The sequence below is a fragment of the Phodopus roborovskii genome, unplaced genomic scaffold, assembly GCF_943737965.1.
Source record: "Phodopus roborovskii unplaced genomic scaffold, PHOROB, whole genome shotgun sequence".
In the NCBI taxonomy this organism is placed as follows: Eukaryota; Metazoa; Chordata; class Mammalia; order Rodentia; family Cricetidae; genus Phodopus; species Phodopus roborovskii.
The window spans coordinates 4,851,588-4,873,321 of NW_026126629.1; the positions used below are offsets into that span (position 1 = coordinate 4,851,588).

Consider the following 21,734-nt stretch of genomic DNA (forward strand, 5'->3'; position numbering starts at 1 on the left):
GGGCCTGTTGGTAAATGCTTGTAATCCTAGTAACCCTAGCCATTAGGAGACTGGAGCAGGAGGATAGTGAATTCCAGGCTAACCTGAACTACATAATGTTACCCTGTCTGAAGAAACAAAAACTGTCCTGTTTAATTATCAAACTCTATCTTGAGTTTAACAATGCATATGTTCTTGTGTAGAAATGTATATGTAAATGTACCCACATGTTCATATATGAAAATTTCTGAAATATGGTAAGGAATGGTTATAGTGATTATCAAGGAAGGGAGGAACTAGGGGTCTGAGATGGAAGAGTCATTTTATACCCTTTGGTTGTATTTTATGTACATATGAAATTTTGTCATACTTAAACAACTAATTTTGTTTTGCCTGACAAGTAAAATAAAGTCAATCATCTTCATCTGACTCTTGATTCATATGTGGCAAGGTCTAAGTCTGGTCTCAGACTCACCTTTCAGTCTCATGAGGAACTTTTTAGAGACCCTGGTCTGGAAATCTAAGAACCTGGCTGGAATATTTTAGATTTGACTCGGTTTCCCTGCCTTCGACTCTCCTAAGAATTCTGTCTTGCTTTTTTAGAGCCTCAGCCCACATTTTGTGCCTGGTTTCTCAGCCTCTTCCCATTCTGCTTAATAATGTACAAGTCCCTGGGCAGGGAGAGGGGAACAGTGTGGTCTTTCACATTAGTTCATTTCCCCCCTGGAATCTTGTTGCACCCTGTCTCCTTGGCAGCTTCCTATATTACACATCAAATTCAGCTCCCTTCATCCCCTCTGTGTGTGTGCCTGTAGGTGTACATGAGCATATACATGTCTGCAGAGCTTTTCTTACTTAGCAAGGCCATGGGCACAGCACCAGCTAGTTAATCAAACCAGAACAGAAGGTGGTACCTCCCATTTGAAAGCTGCAGTAATCCATTTCACGAAGTGTTGAAAATAAAATGTGTAAAGTTAAATTTTCCATACTTTTGAATTTTCTAAGGAGTGTGGAAATAAAATTGATGCATCTTTCGAGACCTCTGAAAATACCAATGTTTTTATTTTGCTTAGAGGTAGACTTCCGTATTCCCCTAAACTCTGATTTTAAATATTACAGAGGCAGCTATTGCTGTCAGAAAACAGAAGAAAAGAACTTCTCCAGAGGATAATTGTGGAGCTTGTTGAGTTTATATCTCCCAAAACCCCCCGACCTGGAGAACTTGGTGGAAGGGTGTCTGGGTCATTGGCTTGGAGAGTGGCCCGAGGTGAAGTGGGTCTAGAGGTATGTGTTCTAGCCAAGTAATCTGACTTCCTGCTTGCTGTACTGCACTCTTGGCTTTTAGAAAACTGAGCTGGCAAATGATCAGAATAATTTTCCTTCTGGAAGGTTTTATGAGTGGGACATAGGGATATATTTACAATATGAAACAAGATTGAAATCTCATTTTTCACTTCCATTTTAAAGTAAAACTAGACACATTTCTTGTAATCTGCTCCTTTAGTGGTTAAGGCTTTCAATATCTTCTTTATGTGCTATATAAGAATTCTTAGGTAGCTGTTCCTGTGAGCACCAACCTGTACCCCTAGATGTTGGGGAGGCTGAAACAGGAGAGTTGCAAGTTGAGTGTGGCCATGTAGTGAATCTTATCAAGATACAAAGGGAAGAGTGAGTGAAGAAGCCCTGTAGTAGAGCACTTGCCAAGCATGCGTGAGGTGTGAGTTCAGTCCTCAGTGCTGAAGGAATGGTTGTTGTCATGGGTTTAATCTCTGGAAATGGAATGAGTAACACTGGAACCAGTGTTAGGACCCAGGTAAAAGTCCATGTGCAGGGTTCTGTAAAGAGCATTGAGACACAGTGCATTGGATCACCTCTCACCTAGGGAGCTTCGAGTAGTATTTCAAGATAATTCAACTTATGCATAATCTAGGAAGTAACATAATGAAAAGTGCTTGAAAGGAAAATGATCCATCACATATTGTTACCAGACATCTCAACAATTCTGAACAAATTAAAGTTTTATGTTTCCTTTATGTAAATATACCATTGTCATAACTCATTTTTCATTTGTCCTAAAGGAGTGAATTGTCTCCAATAAATTTTGTGTTTGCTTTTTAGTTTATTCCATCATCTGTGACAGGCTGTTAGTAATGTTGGTTTAGCTGTAGAATTACAACAGCCAAGCTCAACAAATAGTTCTGATCATTGCTGACACAGTGCAAGTTAGGAGTGTGAAGCTAGATGAAGCCATTAAAAAGAGCGCATTTAACTCACAGCTGTGTTCAGCTGAAAGCATGGACATTATTTAGGTCTTCATTTCCTTTTCATCTTTGGGGTGAGTGTGCTTCCTCTTACATGGTTATACAGTAATTAAACTTTAAAAATATGAACTGGGTCAGAACGAGATCATTTTTTCCCCTTTTGAAAACTTTGAGAATTTCTCCATTGCTAGAGACCATCTTAGTGCCATGGATTTAAAGAGAAACCACCAACTCCCACTTTACAAATGGGTATTCTAAAAGGGAGGAGAAAGAATGTTAATCCTAAAAATATTTGGATCTTAATCTCACAGTCATTCAGAGCAAGAAGAAAATATTGCTGATATTGTTTACAGAAAGGAAAATTTTATGCTGTCAGTTTTGTGCAGGCTAGGAGCGATGGCACATGCCTGTAGTTCCAGCCCTAGGGAGGGAGGCTCAAGTTTTGATGAAATATTAATCTTATTACATGTTACTTTGCTTCTTTGCATACATGCTACATTCAATGATGTACATATATTTTCTTTTCATTTTGACAATTAGTTATACTTTATAAGAGAATAGGTAATAATTCTAAATATTTCCCTTTGGTTTGTGTTAGCATTCTGAAATACCTTTTATAAAACAGAGAAGAGGGTTTGTAAAATTGCATGCCTTGTATTCTCAAGATCCTGAATCCCCAGTACCACAAAAAGAAGGAAGAGGGAGGAAGGGAGAAGTTGGGAAGAGAATAGAGAATGTTAAAAATAGAACTTAATAAAGTCAAATTTTTTTTTATTTAACTTTTGACAGGACAGTATATAGGTTCTGCTAGAGAATTACATTCTCTAGCATACATTGACTGATAACAGTTTTTGCCTTTTTTTTTATGAAATAAAAAATAATTGCAGTGTAGTTCAGGTTGGCCTTAAACTTGCTATCCTTCTGCCTCAGCCTTCCCAGTACTGCAATTATGTTTGCACCATCATACCCCACTTAGTGCTGCTCTTTTAAAACATTGTCAGTGATACACACACTTGTGTTAGCTGTTTTTACAGTGTTTATTGTTTCTTGTACATAGGCAGTTTTTGTACTTTTTAATATCTGTGTACAGCACAGATAGAAAAGGTACAAGTGAAAAGATGATCGTAAGATTTAATGTCAGTCACAGATGGAGGTGGAGGAGTGGAAATGAGAGAAAAATGAATGAGTTCAGGAAGATGTATTAGATTTCTTGCTGGGGTAAACCATCCTACCAAGGTAACTGATGCATGGCCCAGGCAGGTGGGCGTGGCGGTGAAGCAGCAGCTCAGAGTTCACATCTTGATCCACAAGCAGAAAGCAGGATGACAGAAGGCTTTGAAGACACAAGCTTTCCCCATGATGCACCTGCTCTAACAAGGCTAATCCTTCCCAAATAGTTTCACCAAAGGAGACTAAGTATTCCAGCGTGTGGGTCTGTGGAAGCTGTTCTCATTCAAACTGCCACCATAAATGATGGAAATTAAATTCCAGCTCACACTTTTCTTGCAATGCCTTGTGTTGTATCGCTATTATACTCATTATATGTAAGCTATAAAGTCTTTTGTGAATTTTCTCTGGTGTAATACATTTTTCCTTTTCAATTGAGTGGGCCTCTTACTGTAGTACAAAACATCTTTTCTCTTTGTTTTCATGTCTCCATAATGTTAAATACTGAATTTCTACTTTTAAGAGAAAGGAAACCCTGTTCATCCCATCTGAAAACGAAAAGATCTCTAAGCAGTTTCATCTCCGTTATGATATTGTAAAGGACCGTTACATCCGAGTCTCAGACAATAATGAATACATCTCTGGATGGGAGAATGGTTTGTGGAAAATGGAATCAATATTCAGAAAAGTTGAAACAGACTGGAACATGGTAATTTAATGCATGAAACTGTTTAAAATTTGTGTTATTGTTTAAATAGATATAGATTGCTTTCATTTTCCGATTATATATAATGTGAAAACTGATGTAATTGCTTTTGGTAATTCTTTCAGTGTGAAAAGAAAATCATGTTCCCAACATTTCATCAAAAATGCACTAGGGATTCTTGCACTTATATCATGGAAATATCTATTTTCATCAGTGTTCAAATGTAATTCTTTTTAAAATTTTTATTAGATTTATTCATTATATTTTGTGCATGTGTTTTGCTTGCATATGTGTATTGCACCATGTGCACACTTGATACCCACAGAAGTTAAAAGAGGACATCTGGTCACCTACCTGAAACTAGAGTTGTGAGTGGTTATGAAACACAGTGTAGTTGTTGGGAATTGAACCCAGGTTGTCTTTAGAGCAACAAGTGTTCTTAAACTGCCCAAATTTCATTCTTAAAGGAAAAAGTAATCAAGTAACCAATAGCCCTCATGACTGACTATCACATAACTATGTAAGAGTGCTATCATTTAATTCTTTCACAACCATGTATTAGCAGCATGCTAGGAAGTTTCATGGATTTAATCAAACATCCAGCAGGTGTCATTAGGGTGTGAGTAATTGAGCACAGATATTGGTTATTGCCTTTCTGTGCCCTACAATGTTAAAGGAATGAAGGTTGCACTGTAGTAACTCATTTATAATTACTAAATTTCACATGATTGCCATTTACCCATAAAGAATAAAAGCTTTGCTTTCAAGCATCCCTGTTCCTTGGCAACACTATAAATAATCTGTAACCCTCAAGACATCAGTAGCTAATACTGTAAATTTTTTATTAATAATATTGGAGGGTATGGGATGAGTACATATGCCATGGTACATGTGTGAAGGTCTGAATTGCTTGATGGGGTTGACTCTCTTCTCCTTCCTTTATATAGGTTCCAGACATCGAACTTAGGTTGGCAGACTGCTTGACAGTTCCTTTTCCACTGAGCCATCTAGCTGCCTCTTCCCCTCAGCTTATTACTGTTAGTTGTCCCCTCATAGGGGACTTTAAAATTAACTTACAAAAAAATATTTAAATGTGACATTGTTCTCTTGTAAGATATTGGGTAGATCAAAACAGTAAGTCACAGATGAAGGTGCTGTGTTCATAAGCATCTACCATATAGTAAAAAGAAACAAATAAGTTCTACTTCCTTTCTTAAATTCAGTTGTGAGCTTTTGTTTCAAACTTACTTAGTGCTTTGCTATTGCAAGATTCAGTTTAAGTCATATCTCATGGGGGCTGGAGAGATGGCTCGGAAGTTAAGAGCACTTGGCAGGCAATCATGACCTCAGTACCTGTGAAACAAATTTGGTCCCACACACACCTATAACTCTAGCTTTGAGTTTGGCAGAAACTGGAGTATTGCTGCAGCTTTCTGCTTTCTACCCTGAGAAATCATGAGCCCAGGTTCAAGGCGAGAGAGACCTTGCTTCTAAGGAGATAGAAAATAATAATAATAGCAATAGTAAAAAGAAGAGGCCAGCCACACCCATGTGTGGGCATAGGTACCCACACTCACATGTATAAGTACACATACACAAATAATCTTTAAAAATAAACAAATAAATAATTGTATTTAATGATAAGGTGGGATACTTCTTACTGAACCAGAAATGGGTTGTGGAATTATTATGCTTATAATTTTTCAAGTGTTTTTACATAGCTAAAGAAATGCATAAAAACAAAACAATAAAACTTAGAGTTTCAAAGTGTGTATGCCTATAATGATGATGTAGTTGGTAGAAGATGGACATCTTCTGGAAGACTGGCTTTAGCCTAAAAACTTCTAAGCAGAGAGCAGAATGGAATAGAAACTTACTCAGAAACTAGTTTGTACTTGCTGAACTAAAGAAAGCTCGTGTCTCCAGCCAGCAGTGTTGCTAGGGAAAATAATAGAAAGGATGATGAGTGGCAGAAGGTGCAGTGTGCTGAGGAGCAGGGCAGCTCAGGCACAATTCTTCTTTGTCTTCCACATTTGTGTGTTCACCTACAGACATTTGCCGAGTACCTGTTATAGAGACCAGGCCTGTTGTCAGCTAAATGAGTGAATATGAGTCCATTCTCTTACCGTCTAACAGGGAGAGCATAAACAGCCATCATAACTACCATGCAGCGTGCTATAATAAGGATATCATGCATTGCTATGGAAACGCTGAGGTAATTAGCTCTGGCTATGGGAGATGGGCAGATCTCCACAGAACAGGCAGTATTTGAGCTGGACACTGAAAAAACGAGTAGGTGTTCATCAAAACAGCAGGCATATATAGCCTGTTTTGATACACGGATCAAAAAAAGAACATTGTAGTCAGAAAGGGTACATTGTATGAACAGTTAAGAAATCTGAATGAGAAGGGAAGGTCATTAAACAGAAGGCAGGTGTACCTGTTTGAGGCATGCTTTGATTTAAAGTAGAGTAGGGAGCAATACTTTGTGTTTCTAGCTATGGGATTTAAATCCAATACAAATACTAGACTCTTGGAGAGATGGGAGGGAAGAAGGGAGGAAGGTAGAGAGAGACTTGGGATAGCAATGTTCATTAACCCTTGCCTCTCCCATTTAGAGACATCAACCATCTTTAGTTGTTTGCCAGCTCTGTTGGATAGCACACCAGTGCCAGCACTCCTTTACTCAGCGACATCCCACACCGAAGTTAACAAGTAGCCTGTTTTCAAAGTTTTAGAGACTCTTACTTCTAGGGTCATACAGACACACCAGATTTTCTAGTTTCTAAATACATTGTTCAAAAACATCTGAATTGAAAGGAACATAAAAGTCAAATCAAGAGGACTAGTACTCTGGGAGACAAGTGAGCACCTCACCATTGAAAGCAAGGTGAATGAGTGCCTAGTTCATTTCCCTATCTGCCATGGTCCCTTCAGATATGTGCTGTTTTCTCTGCTTGGGAAATGTTTTCCAAAATTCAGTAGCTCCTGAATGAGTATTCTTCCAGACGGCACTCTAGCTGTTTTCTCCAGCCTCCTGTTGCTCAATGCTCTGCTGTGCAACTACCTGTCTTTCCTCCTCAGAACCTCAGCTCTCCTCAGACCCTCCTTTACTTTCCTTTTTGATGGACTGCTTGTCCTCAGAATGTTCAGCCCCAGATAGCTAGGACTTTTACCTTTTGTAGGTTCTTTCACTGTGTGCTATGTACCTTTTCTACACATTTATTCAGTAGCTGTTTGTAGGAATAGACTTGTTTCTCAGAACAGTAGCATCTTCAAGCTCTCCTTTACCGTTTCTCATTTCTTACCATACTCATGAGTCTTATGGCAAATGCATGGTGTTTACTACAGACTGGAGAGAGTAAGAATGTTTGACTATATGGGCTGAATCTGCACCCTTGAGTGCACCTGTTTAGCCTTTCTTTTATCTCTGCAGTGCTCAGAGCCTTACACATGCTCACAAGCATCCTGTTGATTTACATCTCAAGCTCAACTTTTAAATAGTACTCATTTGTATTAAGAATTTTTCACTTAGTGACTCAACAAACATGTAGATTGACAAATAAGGTCGTCATTTAAGATGGAATGAACAAAGAAATAGGCCTCAAGGAGCCTATGACTGTGCTGGCTAGTTTTATGTCAACTTGACACAAACTAATGTCATCTAAGAGAAAGAAACCTCAGTTAAGAAAATGCCTCCATAAGATCGGACTGTACACAAGCCATAGGGCGTTTCTTAATTAATGATTGATGATGGATGACCCAGCCCATTGTCGGTGGGGTCATCCTTGGGCTGGTGGTCTTGCGTTCTATAAGAAAGCAGACTGAGCAAGCCATTGGAAGTAAGCGAGTAAACAGCACTCCTCCATGGCCTCTGCATCAGCTCCTGCCTCCAGGTTCCTACCCTCGCTGCTTTCAATTATAAGTTCTATAGACCTGTGAGTGAAATAAACCATTTCCTCCCCAAGTTGCTTTTGGTGGTGTTTCATCACAGCAATAATAAGCTCTAAGACAATGACCTAATATAAGAAGAGTATGTGGACTAGCTATTTTAACAGCATAAAAATGTAAATCTCAGATGTTAAGAGAGGGAAGATTTTTTTTAACTTCCTGATTCAGAAATAAGATTTGGGTATAATTGTAAGAAAACAATCAGGGAGAGGTTCTCAGCTTCAGAACAAGATATGAAGCAAGGTGTTTAGGATCATGGAAATAGTAAGTAGTGAAGTACAGAGGTGGGAAATATGCACTAAGGGAACAGTATGTGGAAAGGAATATGCAGAGCAGTGGGGAATGGAATTTGAAGGGTAAAACGTTGTCAGACCTCAAGAACTCAAATTACCTTGCAGTTATTTAGTCAGGAAGTGTGATGTAGATGGAGTTTCTGTTCCACCTGGTCTCATCACTCTTCAGTCCCAAATAAACACACAGAGGCCTATATTAATTACAAATTGTTTGGCTGATGGCTCAGGATTCTTATTAGCTAGCTCTCTTTTAATTATTATCCCATTTCTACTAAACTGTGTATTACCACGAGGCTGTGGCTTACCCATAATGCTCGGGCATGTTACTCCTTCAGTGGCTACAGGGCGTTTCTCTCTGGACTCCTCTTCCCAGGATACCCAGTCTGGTAGCTCCACCTACATACACTTCCTGCCTGGCTACTGGCCAATCAGCATTTATTCACCAACTATTAAGAGATACATATTCACAGCATATGTAAGGACCTCCCACATCCGTGTGGGGTGCTAAAGCAGGTGAACATCATGATTATACTAGTTCCCTATGGTGGTAACTCCGGAAGCTACAGGTGAAATGAGTTAGAAACAGCTCAGAAGGATTTCAATACAGGACACCTGAAAGTGGATCCATTTTAACTTCAGTGATAAAATAGAATAACCAAAGTTAGTACTCATGAGCAATACCAGTGTGCCAGCAGTGAATTAAAGTCCTGTGAGGTACAGCTGCCATGCTGGGCATCTGTAGCTAGGGTGCCTACAGAGTGCCTGTGCACTGAATGCGAGGCTTAGACTGAACCTCAGCAGTCCAAGCTCAAGTTCTTCAACTCTCACCAAAAGCCAGACCAGAAAGTCACAGCAAATGTTTCTTAGTCCTAAAATCGTGGTCTGTTAGTATATTTCAAGACATACACCTCACCCACAGATTACACATGCCTTGGTGTATGTGCAGATGCCAAAAGGCTGGGATGGGTTGCCAGAGAAAAAGCTCCATGATTTCCAGTTTTACCAGAGTTCCTACTAAGGTCAGAGAGTAGCACGTATTCTTCAGTACACCCATAGAGTACATACAAATCTGTACACTGGGAATGAAGCCTATGAATTAAAAAACTCAATAAGCAGAGACTGGTCAGTGAGGTAAGAAGTTAAAAACAACCTACAGGGGCCAGTAAAGTTTATGAACATGTACCTTTCTTGTAGAGGAGCAAGTTCAGTTACCACCCACTGCAGGCAACTCACAATTGCCTATAACTCCAGCTCCAGGGGATCTGAACCCCTCTTCTGTCCTCCACTGTCACATGTACACACACACACACACACACACACACACACACACACACACACACACACACACTATTTAGGAGCTTAAGAATGTTTTCCAAATAACTTAGAGTTACTTGTCCTGCTGGTATTCACTATTCATAGACATGACCATAGTAAAAGTCTGTCTATAGATTCTACTTTCAAGTTACCAAAACTAAATAATCCTACCACATCTAAAAGTGTCATTTCATCATTTAATTATGGATAGAATATATTATATAAAAAAAAAAGAAATGAGGATTTTTAAAATGTAAATAGGGTCTGGTTTATTTCCAGACTACATTATGTTAGCATAAATGCCCTTTTATTTTCTCAGTTTTTTTTTTTTGTTTTGTTTTTTAGGCATTGATGAATTAAAAATATAAGCCCTAATGAATCTTAAGTTTTATGGTCTTAAAAGCTACTACCTTTAAGACTGAAAAAAATAAGTAAATAAATTCATAATCAAGCAGTTCTTTTAGTCTTTTATAACCCTTAATTTGTGACCCAGGCCCATTCAATACAATAAAGGGAATTTTTACAGTAAGCTAGCAATTCGAAATTAACTTTTCTTTACGTGACTGTACTTTATGCCCCTCTATTAGGGGAAACATGGACTTAGAAATGTTTGCTGAGATATAAATGTCTCTTTTTGTCTTCACTGCTCTCTCCTAGTCTTAGTTCTTTCTAACACCTTTCCTCTGGTAGCCCCTTTGTTTAGCTTATCTATCCTAAATAATAGCTTTTGGTAGCCACTCCTAAAGGGTTATTCAGGCTATGACTAATCCTTAGGACACCCAGTAGTTTAAAATGGTTGAGATATGTGACTCCCAGGGAACATGGTGCCATCATAGAGTCCCAGGTTCTCCTTACAAATAGATACAAAAGAAACATACAGAGGGTAAAGACCAGAAGGTGTTATAATGAGGCTGTCTTGAACTTGAGTGGAGACTCCACACATCTGAGCTTATCAACAGCGAACAGTTGTCAACTAGACATGTCTGGGGGACAGGGTTGAGGCAGGGTCTTGCTATCTAGCTATGGCTGCCCTGAAACTTGTTGTGGAGATTATACTGGCCTCAAGTGCAGAGATATCCCTGCCTCTGCCTCCTGGCTTATATTTATGTTAAGTACAGGTGCCTGTAGCAGTGGGACCAGAAGAGGAAATCAGATCTTCTGCAGATAGAGATTCAGGAAGTTGTGAGCCACCTACTGTCATTGCTAGGAATGGAATTCAGGTCTTCTGTAGGAACAAGACATTGTCTAAACAGCTGAGTCATCTCTCCAGTCCCCAAGACCATCTTCTTAGAGCAAGTTTGTTACAGTAGCTATATTATCTCCACCTTACTAACCCTGATAATGTATCACATTTATGTGTATTGTCCTCACTAGGGTTTCTGTTGCTGTGATAAACATTGCCAAGAGCAGCTTGGGGAGAAAGGGAATCCATCTTACACCTTTGTAGTCCATCTGAGGGAAGTCAGGCCACAACTCAGGGAAGTAATCTGGATGTAGGAACTCAAACAGAGGCCATGGAGGGGTGCTACTCACTAGCTTGCTCATACAACAAAAGACCACCAGGCATGAGCCCACCCCACATCATCTAATCAAGGCCATACCCCATATACTTGCCTTCATGCATATGTATGTAACCAGTTTATATTGTAGCTTTAGCTAAAAGTGCCCCCCTTTAAGCAAATTAATTTATCTAGCATTCTTATTTTTTCATAGATGAGATGTGTTTAAGGCCAGAGATTTCCTCAATACTTGATTTTTCTAGTATTTGTTTTTTTTATTTTTTATTTAAATTAAAAAACAATCTTGTATACCAATCCCAGTTCCCTCTCCCTCTGTCCTCCCACTCCACCCACCATCTCCCCATCCCACCCCTCCTCCACTCCTCATGGATGGTAATGCCTCCCATGGGGGATCATCAAAATCTATCATATCATTTGGGGCAGGGCCGTGTATCAATCCTGAGAGAGTATCCCTCCATATGGAGTGGGCTCCAAAAAGCCAGTTCATGCTCTAGGGATAAATTCTGGTTCTACTGCCAATGGCCCCATAGACTGCCCAAGCAGCCCCCCAAATGACTTCCATGTTCAGGTGGCCTGGTTCAGTCTTATGCAGGTTCCCCAACTGTCAGACGTTGAACTCCCACTTGCTTAGGTCAGCTGTTTCTGTGGGTTTCCCCAGAATGGTCTTGACCTCTTTGCTCATGACTCCTTCTCTACAACTGGATTCCAGGAGTTTGGCTCAGTGCTTAGCTATTGATCTCTGTTGTTACTAGCATGTTTTCTGGCTGGCCTGGTCTCATAGCTGTGCCAGCTCCCAAATAGCATACAGGGACACTATGTTAGATATAATGCTGTTGGCCTGTTACTACATTTCTAATTGGCTAGCTCTGTCTTAAATATTATCCCATTTCTATTAACCTAAATGTTTCCACATGATCTTGGCTTACTGGAAAGAGGGTCTGGAGTTCTGCTCTCTCCGTCCTCCATGTTGAATCTCCTACTACCTCTTTCTGAATCCTCCTCATCTCCTAGTTCCACCTATCTCACTTTCCTATTGGCCAACAAGGCTTTATTCATTAACCAACAAGAGAAACACATTTACAGAATGACATCTCCCATCACTCTGCTTCTGCTTGTTTTGTTTAATTGACTAGTGCTGTATTTATATATGCTGGTTTCAATTCTACCATGTTTCTAAACATTGGTGGCCTGGACTATCTGATACTAAGACTACTTCTAATTGAGTTTTGTATTCACCTTATCCAGATCATTCCTCATCTATAATGTGCCCCAAATACAGCTTCATTTTTCCAGAGACTTTGTTGCAGAGTAAAGTTTTCATCATTAGCCACAGCTTCTGTGGTATGTTTTCAGATTTGTGTTCTTGAATGTTTCCCTGTAAGTATTTTAGTAACACTATCTCATTTTATACTAGGCAGCATTAGCTTCTGGTAAGTTATTGTTTTCATCCCCTTGCACATTAATGTGAATTGTAATTATATTGTTGAATATGAACTAAGAGCTATAAACCCATGTGTTATTCTTTATATTCTACTTTTCTTCTGTCATTCGGCGTATTCTGGAAGGGTAATTTTCTCAATTAAGATTCTTTCTTCCCAAATATATCTAGTTTTGTGTCAACTGACAAAAAAAAAAATCCACACAGGTATATTTAATCTAGAAAAACAGAGCATGTAGAATGATAATAGTGGTTAAACTTTACCTGATGATAGAGACTAGAGTACAAAGTAGTACATGTAATAGTATGTTGCCATAGTAGGTGTTTCACATGGTCCTTTTAAACATTAGTTATACATTTAACGAGTGTCGTTATGTGTTTCTAAATGAGCCAGTCAAATCTGTGTATTATATAATTAACATTTTTTTAATGATTGATAACTACTTCATGTTTATTAGATCCCCTCCCCCATGAATCCAGAGCCTGTATCCCCAGAGTGCTTTTGATGTGGGTACATTAGGCAAAAACCCAAGAAATAATTACACAGAAGTAAGAAAAAATTGGCCAGTCCAGGCATGAAGAAATTTTGAAGGATTTGGAATCTGACAATTAAGATGTAAGGCAAGAGCCTGGTACCTGAGATACATGTTAGACTAGGTAGATATCAGGGAGGAAGTGGGACTTAAAACTCAAATCCGATGAGGGTGGTTAGGATGGAGCAGCGTTAAGCAGGGCAGCAAGATGCCGGTGTTGTACTGATGGCTAATGCAGCATGTGAGAGTGGGATCTTTTTCAGGGCCATTCTTTCTCTCCTACAGATACACAGAGGTATTGTGGGAGTCCAGATAGAAGAGGGGAATAATAGAGAGAGATCCCTGGGCTCCAGCCCAAGTGAGTGGGTCAGCCTACAGAGAACGACATACAGATGTGAGTCTCATGACACACAGGGCTCCTGTGACAGGGACATACTAGAAACAGTCAGTAGACTGGACTCCTTAAACCTTGGCCCTCTAAAGGGGAAGGACCACTGCTTGTGAGGGAGCAGGGAGTATACTAGAAAGGCAGGCCTGTGTGTCACTCCTGCAGCCTTTAGTGGTGGCTGAGCAGATGCCATGTCTATTGAGAGGCTGTGGCCTCGCTGTAGGAAAGTATATATGAAAATCCTGATTGAGGAGATGAGTAAAGGGGTAGTCATTTGTAAGGACAACTCATAGTCAGCGTTGTTCCTCTCAGTGCTTTCTTTAAGTAGTGAACTTATAAACAGACTATAGTTTAGGGAACACATGTAATCTAATAACTTTCCAAATTCCAAAAGATGCCATAGGAAATACTGCTGATGGCAACAAACAAATGATAACACAATCTTTTTAGTCAGGAAAATTTGATTTTTAATTATTGTTTGTTCAAAGTATCCTGCAGTGATGAGACTTTAGTTTTCTACACTGATTTTTTTTTTTTTTTCCAAATATTCCTCCCACCCGCCCTGACTTTCTAGGTGTATTTGGCCCGAAAAGAAGGATCATCTTTTGCTTATATTTCTTGGAAGTTTGAGTGTGGATCAGCTGGCCTGAAAATAGATAACATTTCCATCAGAACAAGTAGCCAAAGCTTTGAGAATGGATCTGTGAGGTGGAAACTAAGGTCTGATTCAGCTCAAGTCAACCTCCTAGGAGGTGGGTGCCAGAGTTCTCAACAGGCTATGGGCTGCATGCATTTAACTGAGTTCTACCAAAGGGTTACTCATATTACTGTGATGAAATATTTAATCCCATTTTGTATTAGACATATTGATGGGGGTTTTGGGTGCATGTGTGGTGAAACAAATGCAGGAAGAAAAATAATTTGTTCCAAAGGATAAATTTCTTCTTTAAAGAAAAATAATCTGCTTTGTAAGGGTTGATTTTAAACTTTGTCAGTCCTATAAGAAGTGCATTCCAAACCTCTCTCGATGCTTTTCAAAGTACCAAAATTCAAGTGTAAATTCTTTTTTTTTTTTTTTTTTTTCCCTCCAACAGATAAAACCCTTCGTTCCTATAATGATTTTTCTGGTGCCACAGAAGTTACATTGGAAGCAGAATTGAGCAGAGGACATGGAGATGTTGCTTGGCAACATACCCAGCTGTTTAGGCAAAGCCTAAGTGACCATGGAGAAAATGGCTTGGAGATAATTATAGAACTCAGTGACCTGAAAGCCTGAACTTCAGGGGAAAGCTACCACAATCAGGGACGGGCCATAGCCTACAGTAATGCGTTAGCCCAGTGCGCATCTAGTTGGCAGTTCACCACCCTGACCAACAGGCTTCTTTTGCTGGCTATACATCATGTAATCTTCATTAAAATATATCTTCATGATGTGGACCATAAGAAATCTTCAATTAAAAACTCACTTCTACCTGTGACTAAACTTTGGCATAAGGTATTTGGCACAAAGTAACTATATGAAATTCTAATCTAAACACGTTAGTAGGGTTGTAAAAGAAAATAATGGTATTCATGATTAAATGCTGCTCATGACTGATAAAATCTAGGGCTACTAGTCACTTAACATTTTCTGATTAGATTTTCCTAACATTCTTAATTTGAATAAATATGAAAGTCAAGTATCTCTTAAGTTATATGCATGAGGTTTTCTATGATTATAAATGTATGGACAATTAAAAAAATAAAGCAGATTATTTTGTTTTAACACCTTGTCAGTGCTTATCTTGACTAAAAACAGGCTTTTATGGGTATGATAAATATCAGAAACTACCTCAGTATATACAGGTTGTGAAAACATTTAACACAGGTTAAAGTAAAAAATACATTGCAAATTCCATAATGTGTGGGAACTTGGTAGCTTTGAGTTATGAACTACCTCAAATAAAATATTCTTGACTTTAAAAATGTATTGTATGAGAAGGTTAAGTAATGTGAATGAGATCTAAAGCCATTGGGCAGAAAGCAGATACAGGTTTGAGACATGTCTTAGTATACTATAGAGTAGCTCACCATAGTTTAAGTTTCACAAATCTGTTGCTAGCTATAGGATTTAATGCAAAATCAATAAAAATATTAAAATCTTGTAGAAAAACAGAGTAACAATTGTCAGTAAACTTCATCTCTACCATTTAAATCAGCATCTTTAGCTATTTACCAACTCTTAAATAGTGGGCCAACTTTTGAGAATTACTCCCTTGCTAAAAAGCTGTATTTCACTTTTTCTCATAAATATGTTCTAGCATGACCCTATATTTTAAAAAATTAGATAAACTGAATAAAGGAGGACCAAGAAAGAATACAAAGCTACAGTTGGCTACATGAGAACCTGTCTTAAAAACCATCGGCAGATTTAATTTTTAAATAGCCTATGTATCTGACCTTGTTGATATGTTTTGGGTATTAATTTTCTCGAACTCGAAGACTTCGAATATTCATAGCAGCCTAAGTGGCTTAGCACCTGCAGCTGGAGAGACTGGGCAGCAGCTGTGGCTTGGCAAGTGCATGAACTCAGTTCTGCAGCTCTCTATCAGTAAGACGGGGCTAGACTTGTTGAAATACAAATGCTTCTACTTCATCTTTGCAGAGATACTTCTTAGGTTTTACTGAGTCCTTAGGTACAGAACTGAGGAGAAAGAGCAGTTGGACATTTGGGAATCGAACACAGGGCCTTGCATATGATAGGGAGGTGCATTAGAACTGAACTATACCTGAGCTTTAACACTTAAATGTTTGTCTCCCATTTGGGAGTTTGGGAGTTTCAGCGCAGAGAGTCCAATAAATACTAATAAATATTTTATTCAAACATTGAAGAATGGGATAGGAATATGAGAAATTCTCAGTAGTGTATGAAGTAATACACTAGTAAGGGAGCTGGTGGACTAGGCAAATTGAGCGAGGCAAGTGGGATGACAGTCCAGGTATGCACAGAGGGCACACTTTACAGAATCATGGTCCAGGCCCGCCAATAATCCAGGCACACAGAGGGCACACTGCAGAGTGAGCAAGCTCCCTCAGTTGTTAACTCTTCTGAATGCATGGAGGGGACCAGGAATAAGCAGGCCAGGCCCCTGCTACTGCTTCTGATAGCTTTTCCATGTGCCCTGGTGGTCATTGTTCATAACAAATCCACCATCACCCCACCACCATGACCAGTCCCACCGACACTGCTTTCTACTGCATGCTGTTTAGTGTCTGTGGCTTGTTAGTATGTCCTCAAAGCATGCAGGGCATACATCTGATGTTCTGGTCAATTTATAAGGAAATACATGCCTCTGACTGAGAGACACCTAGGGAAACATTCACCTTGTGGTAGAATTTTGATGTCCATAGGATTACACAGACCTGTTGCCTCTAGATTCCCAAAACTGCTCAAACTTGTCATTTTTTTTTCAAGACCAAAGAAGTTAAATGACTTGTCCAAAGAGTTCAGTAAATGGCAATACAGGCAAGATTCTGTCCCAATTCCTTCTTCCTGAAATGTAAGGCTATAGACTCAGGAGTTTCATTTTATGGGTATTTCTGGGATACTTTAACAGCAGTCTTCACTAGGAAAAGTGCAGTTGTTCTTCGAACTAATGACTTCTCTATAAGCTATTCCAAATTCTGAAGGTATATAATAATTTAAGTATGGTGTTGTAATATGAGCAAAGGTGTCAAGACCATGATGGGGAAACCCACAGAAACAGCTGACCTGAGCTGTCAGGAGCTCACTGAATCCAGACTGACAGCTGGGTAACCTGCATAGAACCAAACTAGGCCCCCTGAAATGCAGGCGACAGTGGTGTGGCTTGGGCAGTTTGTGGGACCACTGGCAGTGGGACCAGGATTTACCCCTAGATCATGAACTGACTTTTAGGAGCCCATTCCCTATGGAGGGATACATTGCTCAGCCTAGAGACAGCAGGGAGGGCTGGGACAGACTTAGTTGACTCCCCATAGGAGACCTCACCTTGTCTGAGGAACAGATGGGGAGGGGAAGCAGGAGGAAGAGAGGGAAAGAGAACTGTTATTGGTATGTAAAATATATATAAATAAAACTTTTAAAAGGAAGTATGGTGTTGTGGTTTTCCTTACGTTCTGGGAAAATCTTACAAACTAAGAGGTTGAGGCATGTCTTTCTTAAATACTTTTGAGAAAAATGAAAACTAAGCCAATACAAGTTCCAGTTGATTTATTACACAGAGCTGTTCCCTCTAGATTCCCAAAACTGCTTTAACAACTCTAGGTGGTAGGTAATGTCTTATCCCCAATGTGTAGACATCAAACTGGAATATTAAGTAGAAGTTAACTGCAACAAGTGAGATCTTACTATCTTTCTTATTTCTCCCCTCCCAAGCCTTTGTTGTTTTGAGACAGGGTCTCTGTAGCCCATGCTGGCCTTAGACTTAGTACAATCCTCCTGTTTCAGCTTCCCAAGGTCTAGGATGACAAGGAGGAACAACAACACCTAACCTCGTAGTTTTCTAAAAGCTTGTTTAGAAACCTGCAATTTTTAACTAATAGGAAATTCATAAGCCAGCAAGAGTTTCAGAAAGGCTAAATAGCTACTATAAGTCCTAGCAAGGCATGTCACAGAAACACATTGGGTTGCTCTCAGGCTAGCTTACCCATTTTCAAATGCTTAAATTATTAAAGTTATTTTAGTTAAATTCAAACGAGAAAGTCCTGGATATTGAAACTGCTGCATCCAGTCCTAACTATACACCATTTCCTGAAGTGACTAATGACATTCCTGATGTATTGTTCCAAGATGTCCTGCACCCAAGATGGGTCTGCACCTATGTGCATATAGAGCAGTTTTCATGTGTTTGTGTTTTTCCTCTATCTAAAATGGATGTGCAGTTTCTTAGCACTGTTTTAGAAACCTGTCTGTTTCTAGTCAGTCTCGTTTGACAACACAGTATTTTGTAATGTATACATGTCCCTTTATTTACAGAGTGCCATTTTCCCTTTTTTTATTGCTAGCATTACTATGTACAACATCCTACATTTTCCACATAGAACATACACAAAGATATGTGCATTCAAAATGTTGGTGGCTATACACTTAGCAATGATGTTAAAAGACAGCTCTGTCCTTCCTCTTTTGCAAAAGCTAAATTGCAGCAGTGGCAGCCAGCCAGTGTAACCCGCCTCCCCAGTCCCGTGCTCTTGTTCCCCTTCCACACAAAATTAGAGCTGGCTCTTATGTCCCATTAGCTGATGAAAGCACTCATGTCTTCTGAGGCTCAGCATTAAAGGCCTTGGCTGTCTTGGATTGCCAACTCTGGAAAAGCCAGTCTCTGTGACATTGGGATCATCTAGCTGACTCAAGAAAAGGTGAAGCCTCTCTTCAACAGCCAGGACCAAGGAGCCATTTCAGAGTAGCTCTGTGAGTGCAGCCTCCTGAGAGCATGCTGCCTAGGTCAGAGTTGTCTCACTCAGGGCCAGAACTGCTACATTCCTGGCACGGTCCAGAGCCTCAAGGCATGTGGAGTGATTTTGTTATGCAGCACTAGATAACAAAAATAGCAGAGCTATTTTTATGATTTTGAAAGATGGAAAATATCTAGTTTTAATTTACATTTCCATGTAAATTTTTGCTTGTGGTTTTTCAAATGCCACTTTTCTTAGCTATTTTTGTTTTCTGCTTCACTTCCTATTTACTTAATGTTTCTTAATAATACTGCATAGTAATATTAAGAGTATGTTGGAGCTGGGCAGTGGTGGCACACGCCTTTAATCCCAGCACTCAGGAGGCAAAGGTAGGCAGATCTACAGACAGTTCCAGAACAGCCTCCAAACTTACATGGAAAAAACATGTTCTGGTGTTTTTTAATAACACATGGACTCTAAGAATGCACGCCTACATCTTCACCCCTTCTATTGCATGAGTTCATTGTTTGGATGTTTATGTTTAACATCTAGCTCCTCACAGTTATTTTCCTGCTTATCCTCTTATCGACAATGGGTGATGGCAATGCCTTCTCTGCCCTTGAAAATACTGGAACGTTCCAGTACTCTCTCTTACAGAGTCACCTCTGTTTCTGCATGCCAGTGCCTTGTTCATCTCAGCGCTCTCTCTCTCTCTCTCTCTCTCTCTCTCTCTCTCTCTCTCTCTCTCTCTCTCTCTCTCTCTCGTTAGTGGTTTTTCTTTTGGTGTTTGCTGTATTAACGGTTAGGGAGCAAGCTGATCTTATCAGTAACCAACCTTGGCTTCACAACTCATTCTGTAAATTTCTTTAGCACTCCTTCCCCAGGGGATGGTGGGCCGTGGGACAGCCTAAGCTTCCAGAGTTCCAGGATTTTACTTTGTGTAGATCTCTGCCACAGCTCCCAGCTTCAATTTTTCTCCCCAACTTACTATTTAAAAGCACCTTCCTGTTTTCTAGAGCAGTGTACAACAGTTCACATGGTTCTCCAGTCTCCTTCCTGTTTTCTAGAGCAGTGTACAGTGGTTCACAGTGTCAGTTTGTCTCCAGTGTTTTTCAGTGGAGACTTTAAAATGAAGGTGTGCAACATGAAATCTTGATTTGGGTCTATGTTGAGAAATGAGGTGTGTCTGTACACACCCATACTTCCTATACAGTGGCAGCTGGCAAAGCTCTAGGACGGGACCCCTCAGACCCCAATTCCAATCCCTATAAATCCCTAGCTACAGTGAAGTCTCCTGCCAATCACTCCTTACCAATGTTCTTAAGAAACTATGTTTAAAAAATTCTGATTCTGTGTAGATCAAGTAGAAAATTTGAAGCGAAACCAATACATTTCACATTTACTTGATAATTAATTCATTGATTTTTGAGTATAGCCCTATATAAAAGTTACTTGCCTAGGAGTGCTCTGCCCTACAGGAATGGTCACTGTATAAATGTGTTTATATTTCAGCCATTTAATGTAACTGCTTTGTATTACAAGTTGCTTAAGCAAGAAAGTTTGACGTGCGAAAGGCAACAGGCCTTGACATTGCATGTGCTTAGGATCCATGAGTAGGTTCTTAAGTTTCTGGTAATCATTAATCTTACCAATCCCAGTGGCTCTCAGCATGTTTTGTATCCAGAGATACTTCTCAAGGTCTCCTTGGTACCCAGTTAGTTGGGTCCTCCCTTCTCCAAAGGCACCTGCCACCTGAAATTTGGAGTTTGTTTATTCAGCGGTGTCTTGCCGTACATAGTAACTACTAGCACACTACAGACATGAATAGTTGTAAGTCTGTATAAATGGTATGAAGCATAATGGTGTTCTTTCTGCAAGCTGCTGTGCCAGTCATTTGGTTAGTCCTTGACACAAATTTTGCCCATCATCTTCACTGTGGCATAGATCTTACCATATAAAGATACACAACTTGTTTCTTTTTTGCCAAGCTAATGTGCTCATCACTAACTCCCACACACTGGAAGCCATCCTTTCAATAATGTGTGTTCAGGAAGATACCATCTTCTACTACCTTCTAATTGCTATAGTCATTCTTACCCGGAAAGGGACTTAGTGGGAAGGAAGCAAAGCATCCTGGCAGCTATGAAGAACAGTGTGCTGAAGGCTGCCCTTAAATATAGCCAAGAGAGGGACACTGTGTGTGACTTCAGAGATCTTACAATTAGGAAAATATTTAGACCAGGGAAGTAAATGTTTGGAAACAAAGGCATTTTTCCCATACTGAATTCTTGGGTGGAGAGACAGTGTCATCTGAAATGTTACAGTGTCCCCTGCAAATGTAAAGGACTTAAAAAGCAAAGAGGGGCTTTGATCTTCCCTTAGTAAACATATCCAGCAAAGATCTTAGGCATCTTGCACACTCAAATTTGAAACAGATTAAATGCTGAAGGGGAGTGATGGTGGAGCTTTGGAACATGAATCGTAAGGTAATTGAATTCCAGAACTTTACAGCTGAGGAAATGAGGCTGTGCTGTCACTTGGATTCTGACCATCGCACCAGAAGCACTAGCCCTGGCTGGACCTGTGGCTCCTGGCTCCTGTTACCAGGGGAAGGCCCAGCATTTCCTTAATAAAATGTACCAGAGGAGCTGCCCAAAGACACAGTGAGAGCCTCAAGTCTGTCCTCCTTTGGGGGGAGGAGGGTGTCTTGCCTTTGTCTGGCCTGGCACTCACAATTCTCATGCCTCAGCCTTCCTGACCACTGGGATT

General features: G+C 39.8%; 1 protein-coding gene across 1 annotated transcript in view; it reads left to right on the forward strand.

Annotated features, from left to right (window-relative positions):
* The window catches only part of Ngly1 (N-glycanase 1), a 44,223-nt gene extending 28,908 nt beyond the window's left edge, over positions 1-15,315 (forward strand). The window contains exons 9-12 of the mRNA XM_051206888.1: positions 1,099-1,263; positions 3,931-4,116; positions 14,125-14,302; positions 14,645-15,315. Of these exons, the coding sequence (XP_051062845.1) occupies positions 1,099-1,263; positions 3,931-4,116; positions 14,125-14,302; positions 14,645-14,826 (711 nt within the window). The 3' untranslated portion in view covers positions 14,827-15,315. The remainder of the gene's footprint in view (positions 1-1,098; positions 1,264-3,930; positions 4,117-14,124; positions 14,303-14,644) is intronic.
* Positions 15,316-21,734: the final 6,419 nt, after the last annotated feature.